The sequence below is a fragment of the Suncus etruscus genome, chromosome 3, assembly GCF_024139225.1.
Source record: "Suncus etruscus isolate mSunEtr1 chromosome 3, mSunEtr1.pri.cur, whole genome shotgun sequence".
NCBI lineage: Eukaryota > Metazoa > Chordata > Mammalia > Eulipotyphla > Soricidae > Suncus > Suncus etruscus.
The window spans coordinates 52,806,335-52,818,440 of record NC_064850.1 but is presented as its reverse complement, the minus strand read 5'-3'; the positions used below and the strand labels follow the sequence as shown (position 1 = coordinate 52,818,440).

The 12,106-nt window shown below is 47.0% G+C and overlaps 1 protein-coding gene across 2 annotated transcripts in view; it reads right to left on the bottom strand.

Annotated features, from left to right (window-relative positions):
• Positions 1 to 1,893: 1,893 nt before the first annotated feature.
• The window catches only part of MIA3 (MIA SH3 domain ER export factor 3), a 45,136-nt gene continuing 34,923 nt past the window's right edge, over positions 1,894 to 12,106 (bottom strand). For both annotated transcript variants that reach the window (XM_049770251.1, XM_049770252.1), the window contains 13 exons: positions 11,980 to 12,085; positions 11,673 to 11,728; positions 11,305 to 11,395; positions 11,003 to 11,141; positions 9,095 to 9,196; positions 8,260 to 8,320; positions 7,369 to 7,404; positions 7,196 to 7,263; positions 6,972 to 7,072; positions 6,718 to 6,861; positions 5,605 to 5,693; positions 3,578 to 3,737; positions 1,894 to 2,933 (listed from right to left, as the gene is read on the bottom strand). In XM_049770251.1, coding sequence (XP_049626208.1) covers positions 2,530 to 2,933; positions 3,578 to 3,737; positions 5,605 to 5,693; positions 6,718 to 6,861; positions 6,972 to 7,072; positions 7,196 to 7,263; positions 7,369 to 7,404; positions 8,260 to 8,320; positions 9,095 to 9,196; positions 11,003 to 11,141; positions 11,305 to 11,395; positions 11,673 to 11,728; positions 11,980 to 12,085 — 1,557 coding nt within the window. In that variant the 3' untranslated portion in view covers positions 1,894 to 2,529. The remainder of the gene's footprint in view (positions 2,934 to 3,577; positions 3,738 to 5,604; positions 5,694 to 6,717; positions 6,862 to 6,971; positions 7,073 to 7,195; positions 7,264 to 7,368; positions 7,405 to 8,259; positions 8,321 to 9,094; positions 9,197 to 11,002; positions 11,142 to 11,304; positions 11,396 to 11,672; positions 11,729 to 11,979; positions 12,086 to 12,106) is intronic.

The following is a 12,106-nucleotide window of genomic DNA, read 5'->3' as shown; positions in this document are numbered from 1 at the left end:
GAGGCCATGTGGAATGCCAAGCTTGAACCCGGATCAGCTGTGCTCAAGTCATTCTGGTCCCACCAAGGACATTTTCCAGGTTGAAATTTTGCCTCACCTCCATGATGTTTCTAAGCCCCGGAAGTTAGCCGGCAAAGGTGGTGACTCCCTAGGCAGTGTGTACTGGCATGGCCAAGCTTCTGGCCTGCTAGCAGCTCATGGATACCCTGCAGGGAGTCTGGAGGGTCCCCCACAGCAGGCGCAGAATTGCTAAGCCCAAGATTGCAAGATTGGAACTTCTCACTCTGTGAGCACATGAAACATTTCAGTATATTGGGGCTGGAGAGAAAGCACAGCAGTAAGCCGTTTGCCTTGCATGCAGAAGGACGGTGGTTCGAATCCCATATGCCTGCCGGGGGCAATTTCTGAGCATAGAGCAGGAGTAACCCCTGAGCACTGCCAGGTGTGACCCAAAAACAAACCGTTTCAGTATAGAGAGAAAAAAAAAGAGCTTTGATGCGAAAATGAGGTCGCATTCAGAATACACCTGGTGGCATTCAAGGGTTATTCATGGTTCTGCTCAGGAATCATTCCTAGCCATGTTTGGGGTGTACCATATGTCGGATCGAAACTGGTCAGCCATGTGCAAGACAAATGTCCTGCCTTATGTTATCGTTCTGGCTCATGTTTACCTTTCTTGCATTTGTCTATAAATCATAACCCAGTTGTCACCAGCACCCAATACAACTGTCTACCAAAAGGCCCCATTACTGGTGGAAGTAGCCCTCCACCCTGCTCCAAGTCCTAAGTACCACAGGAACCCAGCACTGACCCCATAAAAGCTAGAAAATACCTTGATATTTTGTATCCTGAAAACTGACATTTTCAGGTTATTTTACATCTAAAAATAAGCCATGGTGGCTAGAGAAGATAGTACCTATCTGCCTTCCCATATTGTTCACCAAGCACCACCAGCCAGGACTAATTTCTGAGCCAGTTTGACCCCAAAACAAGAACAAAATTGAAATTATCTTGAGCCCATCACCACAGCCCCAGAGGTACCATTATGCTCCCATTTGAGAAATGCTGACCTCAAACTAGTGGGATTGTCAGGACAGGTGTGATGCCTGGTTTGAGCCCTGGCACTTCGACTTTAAAACTGCTCTGGAAGGCTCGTAATCATCAGCTTAAATGTGCTCATTTCTGTAATTTAGTGATGAGCTGGTTAAGGGTGGATATGATTACGGGACTGAGGTGCAACCCTAGGTCCTTTAAGTTTATTGATCTTTAAATGCTAATATCCAATCATTTTGCACTCTCCCAACAAAAAGAAATGAGTTCAGTCCCAGAGAAGCAAAGTACAGTAGGTAAAACATTCATCTTGTCGGTAATCTGGGTTCAATCCCCAGCAGCTCCTATGGTCCCGAGACCACCAGGAGTGAACCAAGGGCAGAACAAAGAATAACTGGGTGTAACCCAAAAATAACCTCCCAAAAAGTTGAGTTCAGCTGTAGGGTATTTAGGATCCTATTACCATTCTTTCTGATAGCACTTTTTTTCCTGGCAGTATTTTAGTTGGGGGCCACCACCAGTGGAGCTCAAGATTTATTGGGGCAACATATGAACTGGGTGGGCTACATGCAAGGGAGTTCACTCCCTGCTCTACCATCTGTCTCAGAGAAACCCTTACTTCTATTCGCTACATGAGAAAATCCACTGTGAAGCCATGTGCTGATGAGGTGCAGACAGACCTGCAGCTTCTCTGAAGACAAAGGTCACTCGTGGCTTCCATAGGTGACTTTTCAGGTTGAACCTCCTTAGCTTCAAGTCACCACCCCCGGTTTTGGCACCGGAACTTTTGTTTCCAAATGGGACAAGTCTCAAAAAAATCAATGAATCAACGGACACTTGGGAAACAGTAGTAACCAAAAGTGTTTATGAACTATTACTACAAAGAATGTTAGGGAGAGGAATATAATCTTTAGTGGTCTTTAGTAAACATTTTAAGTGTAACAGTCTTTGTGACCAAGTATTTTTTTAAAAAATCAAGCTTATAAACACCATTACTCTGTATTCAACTGTTGTACACTAAAAAATAGAATGGAAATACATGTCCTTATAGCATTTCCACAGGAAATGTTCATATTTTCATGACACTCATAAATCACTTAGCAGTTATATATGCTACATCCACTAAAACACAGGTATTCTTTATTGCACATTTCAAACTTGTAAGGAGGCTCCGGCTTACAAGATAATTTTATTAACAGGAAAATTTTTTTCAATGTTTGGCTCAAAAATGCACACTGCTAGAGCAGCATATTTTTAAAAACCAACCTTTTTAAATCACCCCTTTAGATTTTTTTGGGGGGTGGGGTGGGGTTGGGGCCATGCCTGGCGGGCTCGGGAGCTATATGGGATCCAGATTGAACCCAGGTTGTATGTAAGTCCCCACTGTATCTTAGACCCCAACCCTATAGATAGATTTTAAAGCCAACAAAATCCTTTGTGGTAGATGTGCCAGGTCGAGGTTATTGTCATGGTTTACGTTTACGGACTCCGTCTCCGGGCCTGTGCAGAGGTTGGGCTGCCGCCCTGAGCCACACAGGGAGGCTCTTCTCGAGAACCAGAAGGTGGCAAGTCTCTAGCAGCAGACGAGGCTGGAGGATCTTGGGGCCCAGGGGGCAGAGGTGGATGATCCTGGGACCCATGGGGCGGAGGTGGATAATCCTGGGGCCCATGGGGCGGAGGTGGATAATCCAGGGGCCCATGGGGCGGAGGCAGTAATCGGGGACCAGGAATAAAGTACTCTCGTGGGCCCAGTGGCCCTAAAGGTCTAAACGGTGCGTGTCCAGGCATGAATTCCCGAGGGTCGTAGGGTGGATCCCGCATTCCAGGAGGGACTCCTGGGGGGTAATCTCGAATGCCCAGTGGTGGTGGGCGAAGAGGAGGACCTGGAAAGAGAAGAAGTCACATGAATACACCTGCACATGGGGAGCAGGACTAAGTGCAGGTGCTGGGCATGTTTATCTCTGATCACATTTGTGGGGACTTGGGGGTGCTGCAATAACACCCTTAGTGAGGTTCAGTGTGGCCTGTCCGGGGTCCTTCTCACCACATGACCCTGCCTGTAATCACTGGTGCTAAAGGACAGAAATGAGGCAGATGTGGACCCCAGGAAACTCTGGGGTGGAAGGCCCATAAAACTCCCCTTGGCCTGTCCACGGAGATGGCCTGGGAACCCATCTCTTCTTGGTTCCTTCTGTGTCCCCTGGCAAGAGCCCCCATGCCTGGACTGACAGGCACCTGAAGCTCCAATCTGCAGGTGTGCTCCAGGACACCTGAGCTCTGCAGTTAGGGCTGCTGGTGCTCAAGGAGAAGTGGCCAGCCCCCATTTCCTGACCTAGAAAGCGCCTGGCTTGGCAAGTGGGAGAGTGGGAAGATGTGCACTTAAGAAAGTCTGGAGAAACTAGAGGGAAGAGGGACATGTCCTTGGCAGGCCTTGCCCACAGCACAGCAGTTTTGAAGATTTCTCTGGCAAAAATAACACGGTTGAACATATTTTCCCAACCAATCAGCAGCATCTCCAGTATCATACCAAAAGGTGGCGGAATAGGAGGCATGGGCCGAGGTCCGAAAGGTCTGCCGAGCTGAGGTGGAGGTCCGTACCGCATAGGTGGTGGTGGGGGGCCTGCCATAGGCCCTCCCAGGATAGGCATCCCCGGGAACGGTGGGGGCCCTTTTATGGCCATATTGACCTGCAGAGAAATAAATCCAGTGCTTGAAATGCTTTGTTAGGAGAAAGAGCAGCAGCAGCAGCAACCACAGCTGATGTCTGAAGCAACGCTCTCCAGCGCCTGTTCAACGAACAGAACCAGCGTGGACAAAACTCCACTTTTCTATGAATCTCCAGAGAAAGAGCTAGGTTAGAAATGGTACAACAGGTTGCATCGTAAGTCTGCAAAACAATAGTTTAGGTTCAAAGCCTGATACCACACGGTTTCCAGAGCACAAAGCTGGAAAGTGGTCCCCACATCACAGAAATGTCAAGTTATGAGGGCAGAGTCTTCCCATCATCCTTTTAGGGAATGTATAAAGAGAAGAGCTGGCACTAAGCTCCAAAGAGGGGCCCAAACTATACATATGGATCTGTCCGTGGGGCCACCCCAAACTTCCTGCCAAATGTGCTCCTCACCCTGAAAAGGGAGGGAAGCAGCACTAAGTGGCCTTCCTCCTTATACCAGCACCAACTCTCGGCACTGAGTCTGTGAGGGAGTCTGTGGGAACCCTCCACATGCATGAAGAAGGCCCAGCCAGGGCTCACACTGGGTCCAACTCTGAGGCCAGCCCCCCACAAAGGAATCTCTCCCTCACTTCAAATGGGCCTCAGTTATCCTCCACGCTGCTGTCAGACAAAAAAGCCATCCCCAAGGAAACAGCTGCTGTCAGACAAAAAAGCCATCCCCAAGGAAACAATGCTGCCTGGGGCTTTGGTGGAGGCTGAACAGAGGCTGGGGCTTGGTCCTGCTTGCTTGCTCAAAGAGGAAGCTTTCCAGGCACTAAATTAATCTGGGGGTTGGGAACGTTTCTGGTTCTGGGCTACACCTGGCGTTGCTCAGGGATCACTCCTAGGAGGTTAGGATGGGATGCTAAAGATTGAACCTAGGTCAGATGTGTACAAGACAAGCACCCAACCCACAATATTAACACTCGGCTCTTCATTGATTTGTTTGCAGGTTTGTTTCCAGAAAAGAGGGTGGCAAGTATGTACTGGGCCCCTCTCTGAAGATGTTCTCTAGAGAGACAGGTCCCCAAACCAGCTTGACAGACTGTTCTCTCATCCTGAGCAACATTAACAGCCTTCACAGGGGAAACAGGGTAGGACATTAGAAAGACTTGGATTTCTCCTCTGACTTACAGTAAGAAAACTTTGAGCTCTTCTACTATCCAAGGAACAAACATGCATTTGTGTATGTAGAGCTATATTGTAGGCAAGTGTCAGAGATGCCAACAACAACTGCACCAATGCTGCGTTCACGGTTTCACTCCCAGCTAACATTCTCTTCCAAGCAAGCTACACTTTTGAATTAAGACTCAAAATAGGATTTTCTGTGTGTACAACTAAAGCATTCTCAGCAAGGTCAGATAGATATAAAAATTAGAAACCAGGCAAGGTGGGATGATCTGCCTGCCTCACAGCACTCAGCATGTCACACAGTACGACACTACTCACATGCTAACTGGTTAGTCCAATCCAAACAGGGAAGGAGGTAGAAGCCATGGAAGCAGAGCTAAACCCCCCAGCAATGCCTGCATCAGAGGCCATGGTGAGGTTCAGCCACTGTGTGGTTAAAAGCTTTGAGACAGCGCACACACTCCTATGTGTCTTTGCAGAAATACACCAAGGCAAAGACCAGGCAGCCCCATGCCTCTTGGTACTCACAGCCTCGGGATGTTCAGTCAGAGGCGGAATACTGGGGCCTGTGGGAGCGGCCGATTCCAGGGGGACATTTGGCTTTTCAGAAACAAGTGAATGAGATGGTGCAGAGAGGAAAAAGAACACAACCCAAAGGTCAGGACGTTACAGAAAATGCCCCCACGAAGACCCAGAGGCAGGGACTTTACCTTGGCATCTTCCAGCGACCTGCTAGGGGATGAGCCCCTGGAGCTGCTGTTCATCATTGGGGCTGCATTGGGTCCAGGTCCAGCTGCATCTGTGGGAGGCAGGCCATAGAGCTGCTTAGACTCCCAACCTGCCTCAGCTTTGAGAAGAGAAACAAGCCCCTGCTGAAAGTTTCCTTGGCCATCCTGGCTCTGCTCATGCAAGCCCCAACAGGTGGGTGGGTTCCACGGTTCCACAGGCCATGCTGATCCAAGCCTTCCAGATTCCCCAAACCTCTAGGCATTGGCTTGGACTACCAAGACCCACATCACCCAGGGCATCTCAGTAGAGACAAGGGAAAATAAAATGATAATCCATGCACAAGGTTGTGAAATTGAAGTGCAGTCAAGGCTCACAAGGACAGTGGCACTCAGCATTTCAAGCTCAAGATCTGACACACTAGCATGGACTGATTCTTCTCAGCTCTAAGGAACAGGACTTGCAGTGGGTTCTGAGACATTCAGGGTTAGGAAGGAGCATTTCCGATTGTAGTGACAAGAGATGAATGCAATGCTGCAACATCAAAGTCCAAGGCTACTCTTCTTATTTGGGGGAGTTTATTTTGGGGAGCACTTATAGTGACCAGGGGTTACACCCAGTTCTGAGCTCAGGAATCACTCTTGACAGGGTGCTGAAGAGATCATATGGGATGCAAACAAAGCAAGCATCTTACCCATTGTACTGTACTATCACTCTGGCCCTTTCAAGGCTACTTTTAGAATGTTAAAGAATGCCAGAAATCTAATGTTATACAGCATAGTAAAAAGCCAAAAATTAGAACTTCTGTATTTCTTACTAAATCTCATTAGTAAAGCAGATTTTTGAGTAAGCAATGCACCAAGATACACTAGAATTCTGGGGATCAGAAGGTAGTATCATGATTAGGGTACAAGCTGAGCATGTGCTCAAGTAAGGGGAAGGGGCGATGCAGAGGGAATTCTGCACTGAACCAGTGGCCCAGCTGATGTTCCCAGACCTCCTGAGCACTTCCCTGAGAGTCTTGCCCTAAATTGGGAAGAGCCCCAACCTCCAACAGAAAGGAAAGAAAAACTCCTGGCAGTTCTTCTCACACTCACCAAATTCACTATGGGGCACCTCCCTGCGTCCCAGTGCAGTGGCCAAGAGCGGCCTGGTGGGCGGGTCAGTCGTTGGGGGAGGCGGCGAGCAGTCCCCGGTGCTCACAGGAGAGGGGCCGAAGGAGCCATTCTGGCTCAGGGGACCTGCAGGCCACACAGCACACAGAGGCTGTCACTGCTCACAGCCCTTCCCTCTCCTATATCGCAAACATCAGGGGAGCGCCCAGTTCCCCTGAAGCCCAGGCTGCCCCTACCTCTCCGTGGAGGATTCTGTGAGCCGGGTCTCCCTGGCATCGGCTTCACAATCACAGGCTCCTCTTGCAGCATTGTCATCTTCTGGGACAATTCCAATAGTCTAGAATAAGAGAGAAAGGGCAGGTTTGACCACTGGACAAAAAAGCAAGTCCTGCTGAGGGTTGAAAGTGTAGCTTTGCAAACTCCAGGGCCCCACTGTAAGGCACGGATCAAAGGCACCTACTTTAATCTCAAGTTAGCAGCTTCTCTCTTCTCTTCGGCTATAGCTCTTTCTGCAGCCCGAGCCTTGAGCTGTGAGGGGAGAAAGGACACCCATATAGACACACTGTATGTAAGCACTTATCCAAACTCAGGCCCAGAGATCATGCCCAGAGGGAAAAAGAAAAAGAATCTTACCCAATTATCATGGGCTTTCTTCTCATGAGTCGCGATCTGGAAATTAAAAAAAAAAAAAAAAAAAAAGGCATTATCAAGAAATACTTGTAGGAGTCAATACAGCAGGGAGGGCAACCCCCAGCATCCTATATGGTACACCCCCCCCCCCCAGCACTACTAGTAATGATTTTTTTTTTTTCAGGAGTGATTCTTGAGGACAGAGCCCTGATCACTATTGGGTGTGATCCAATAACCAAAATATAGAAAGAAACTATTTTAAAAAGACACTTGTTGGGACCACCTCAGAGGTCGCCTGGGGGCTAGAGTGCCTACCCCACTAGAGGCCCGATTCTCCTCACAAGTGCTACGTGTCTGCTGTGTGAGACACTCTGCTGCTATACACCAGTGTGCACCCACTTCATAAATCCACTTTGTTTTTGATTTTGGGGCCATACTCATGGGTTACTCTTGGCTATGTGCTCAAAAATTGCTCCTGGCTTGGGGTACCATACGGGACACCAGGAATTGAACCTAGGTCTGTCCTGGATCAGCTGAGTGCATGGCAAACACCCTACTGCTGCACTATCACTCCAGCCCCTTCGTGCATCCACTTTTTGACAAGCAGTGGCAGCACAGCACAGCCCCAGGCCACGGCCAGGAATAGCAGTTAGTGTGTGTGTGTGGCACCCTGTGCCCTACCACAGCCCTGCCATAAAGAGCCTACACAGGGTGACTGAGGTCAGTCCCTGGCAAGGTCTCTGCAACCCTAGCAGCTCAGGACAGTGCCCACCACACCGGGCAGTGAGGGGGCCCAGACAATAAAAGGAAAAGAAAAGAAAGAGGTTCTAGGGGCATTTTAGTAAAGTTAAACTGAGTGACATGTTCTAATAGGCTACCTTACAAAGTCCTTACCTGGTTCTTGAATGAGCGCTCAGTCTTCGTTAACTCCTCCTCCATCTCTTCAATTCTCTGCCTGAGAAGTAAATTCAATTTTATCAGAGCACAACTAAGTAAGATGTTAAACCTTGTTACTTTGACAATTGGATGCTTCACAGACTTCACTTTGACAAATGCAAAATGAGTTGTAGGAAGTTAACTTAAGATGCATACTAAGGCAAGGAAGTCAGCTCAAAAGGCTGGAGCACAGGCTTACACATGGGGTCCAGTGTTTGACCCCGACCCCATGTGGAGCTCTCGGCCCCTGCCCCCACAAGCAACCCCTGGACCAGAAATAGACTCCTCTAGCACAACCAGGGGTGACCAGTCAGAAGCAATATGACACAATTTATTTTTTCATGCCTAGAGAGTCAGAGCTGAATTTACCCTTCTTCACTCTGTTCTCCAATCATCTGCCATTGAAGCTCTTCCTCTAAGTTTTTTTCTCACTTTAATTATCTCAAAATAAAAAATTTCCCAGAGCCATGACTTCTAGGTTAGCCAAAAAGTATAACCTTTCGATGACTTTGGCTACATCATTTGACAAACACAACCCAGAAATCACCCCTGCACACAGAATCACTGTTAGCAGGAACCAAATCTCTTTGGGTCGTGCCAGCATTAGGTGTAGAGATATGTTATTTTTGTTTTGCTAATTTAAAATATATTTATATTTTTGTGAATTAAATGTATTCAATGTCCCTGAACCATTTATGGCTGAGCCATAATGTGAACAATGTGAACATGATTCTGAAACAAGAGTGTTCATAGAAGTCTGCTTAGACCTTGGCTCTTGAGGAGCTAAACTCACTTATACATCTTTACTTCCTCTGCAGCCGAGAATGCCTTTTCGTCGGCAGCTGAAAGTCGCTGTTCTCGTTCCTGCCGTTCGAACTCTTCTTGGCTCAGCTTCCTAAGCAAGATACAATCAGCGGTCATATGAGTTTCTCGTGTTCCAGCAGTACCTGCCTTATTGCTTCTGCTCTAAATTTATTTCCTCCCCGCCTCCCTTCTCTTAAACCTATAGTCTGCACTACAATGAAGCCAGAGGAAGAAATTCACACCTGTCAATTAGGGCTGAAAAGCAATCTCTGGCCCACTGGCAAATTGCCCCGTATTTCCTAACTCCTCATATATCTCTACGCACTAGTACAAAAAATGAGCAAATATAAAATAAAATTGCACCCTTCAGACAAGTTAAGTTTGGTGTGAAATTTGGTGTTGAAACCTCACTTGACTTTAATGTGGAAAGCCAGTACTAATTTCTTATTAGAATGATGCAGAGGATAAGCAGTTCTTTCTATGTCCATGGTAATTACTTCCCTTATTTCTATCACAGAAGATTTTTTTCAATCCAAAATTGGCACAATGATAAAGATAATCAAAGTTTTTTTATTTTTATTTTTTTTATATTTGGGTCACCCCCGGCAGAGCTCAGGTTACTCCTGGCTCTGTGCTCAGAAATCGCTCCTGGGAGGCATGGGAAGACCATATGGGATGCCGAGATTCAAACCACTGTCCGTCCTGAATCGGCTGTGTGCAAGGCAAATACCCTACCACTGTGCTATCTCTCCACCCCAGTAAGAGACTTTTAGAACTGACCTGTGTAATTAAGTAGAAAACACTGACATTTCCCAAATATGGGGCTCAAAGTATTTGTGTGTGTGTGTGTGTGCATTCTGAGATAAATAGGAAAAAATTAAAAATGATGTTCACTGACTAGAGAATCAAAAATCAAAGTGTTCCCTAAGCGATAACTGTTATCCACCAGAAACCTGATTTCGGTTTCGTTTTTGGGTCATACCCTACGGTGCTCAGAGGTTACTCTTGGCTCTATGCTCAGAAATCACCCCTGGCAGGCACAGGGGACCATAGGGGATGCTGGAATTTGAACCACTGTCCTTCTGCATGAAAGGCAAACGCCCCATCTCCATGCTATCTCTCCAGCCCCCAGAAACCAGATTTAACCCAGTAACCTTCAGGTTAAATATCAAGAATCTACCATAACGAATTGCAGTGGTAATGTGACTAAAAATGCTATTTTCTTTCTCTGATTCCTTCTCTGATTCAAGTTGTTTCAAAACAGACTTAGCTTAAAACTCAATTTTCTATGAATCAGAAACAAAAAGCAAAGATCTGTAGTCAAAGAAAAACGATTAACACTAGCAGAAATAAATAGGCTGGCATATTCTTTCATAACTATACACTCAATATATTTTCACAAGTAGCTGTTAAATACTGGCCACCTAGGAAAATGTTAGTGACACAACTACTGGCCCTGCACTAACAGACTCACTGGCTCAACGAAGATGTGTAAGAGAACATTTATTTTGGTTTTTGAGCCATACCCAGCAGCACTTCTGGGGTTACTCCTGGCTCTGGGCTCACAAATCACTCCTGGCAGGCTTGGAAGACCATATGGGATGCTGGGAGTAGAACCCAGGTCAGCCACATGCAAGGCTAAAAAAGCCTAGTTCTCTGATTCCCATGCATTCACAAAAAAGGTCTTAACTTTCACTCCACCTCAGAGAACTTAATCTTGAAAAAAGTTCTGAGAAGTTTGCTCGCTGGAGTTAGATTAGAAGATTGGCTGAAAACAAGGGCCAGGCTCAAAGCCTGTTGCATGACCCAGACACTCAGACAGGTGGCATGAAAGGTGGTGCGGGGTGAGGTGGCCATAGGAGGAAAACTGTCAGCTAAAACAGTGGCTGGGACTTACTTCTGCAGCATCATCTCCTTCTGCTGGTAGAGCTCATTCAGAACCTCCACCTTCTGTCTCAACATCTTGCATTCATCTTCCAGTCCAGACTTAGTTGACAGCAGAGAGCTGCGATCCCCTTCCAGTTCCTTTATTTGGCCTGTCAAGGAAAAAGCACCCTCACGAGTTTTCTGCACACAAATGGGGCCTTGAGAAGCTGCTAAGCATGTGTATTCATTAAGATGGGTCAGTGAAGGCAGGAAAACCAGACACCAGGCTTTGTGCTGCTAAAGCAACTCCACTTAATTACAAAAACAACGCACCTTCCAGGTCAGACTTGGTGGACATGGCAGCTCTGAGTTTTAACTGTAAGAGTTTCAGGTCCTCTTCGACCACGGAGACAGCAGTTTGGGTCTGAAAGATGCGTGAGAGAAGTTCCTTACCAACAACACAGAAGAATTCACCAGCTCTGGGGCCGGGGGTCATAGCACTGCACAAGGGGAAGGGTGCTTTCCGTAGAAATGGCCAACCCAGGTTTAATCCTCGGCACTACACAGGTCCCCTTAGTCTCACCAGGAGTGATTCCTGGATGCAAAGCCAGGAGTAGAACCTGAACAGTGCTAGGTGGGCCCCAAACAAAACAAAAACCCATTTCACCAGCAGTGGAAGTTCACTAGGGAAAAGGCAGTACCCGAGAAACGTCCATCATCTGCTTTATCTGAGTCTTCACCTTCTCAAGAGAGTCCCCTAAAAAAAAAAAAAAGTAAAAGTTTACATCACCTTTTCTTTCCCTTTTGAACAGATTTTGCCTGATTTCTCATTTTCCTTTAGTTTAGGGGCATAACTGGTTTACCATGGTGGTACCCACATCTCCCCCAAGCACAGAGAAGAAAAGAAAACCCACTGACAGATACCCACAACTGCACTGAGAGGAGATTTAGCTGCAGTCTCTAAAACAAGAATGAAAAGCAGAGTGCGACAGCCTGGGCTCCTCTTACCTCCCACCTCTCCATTCGATAACTCCTCAGACTCATTTCTTCCTTTCTCTGGAGTTGGAGATTTACAATCCAGTCGGTTCAACTGTGTAATACAGTTAGTCAAAGCCTAAAGAAAAAAAAAAGTTAT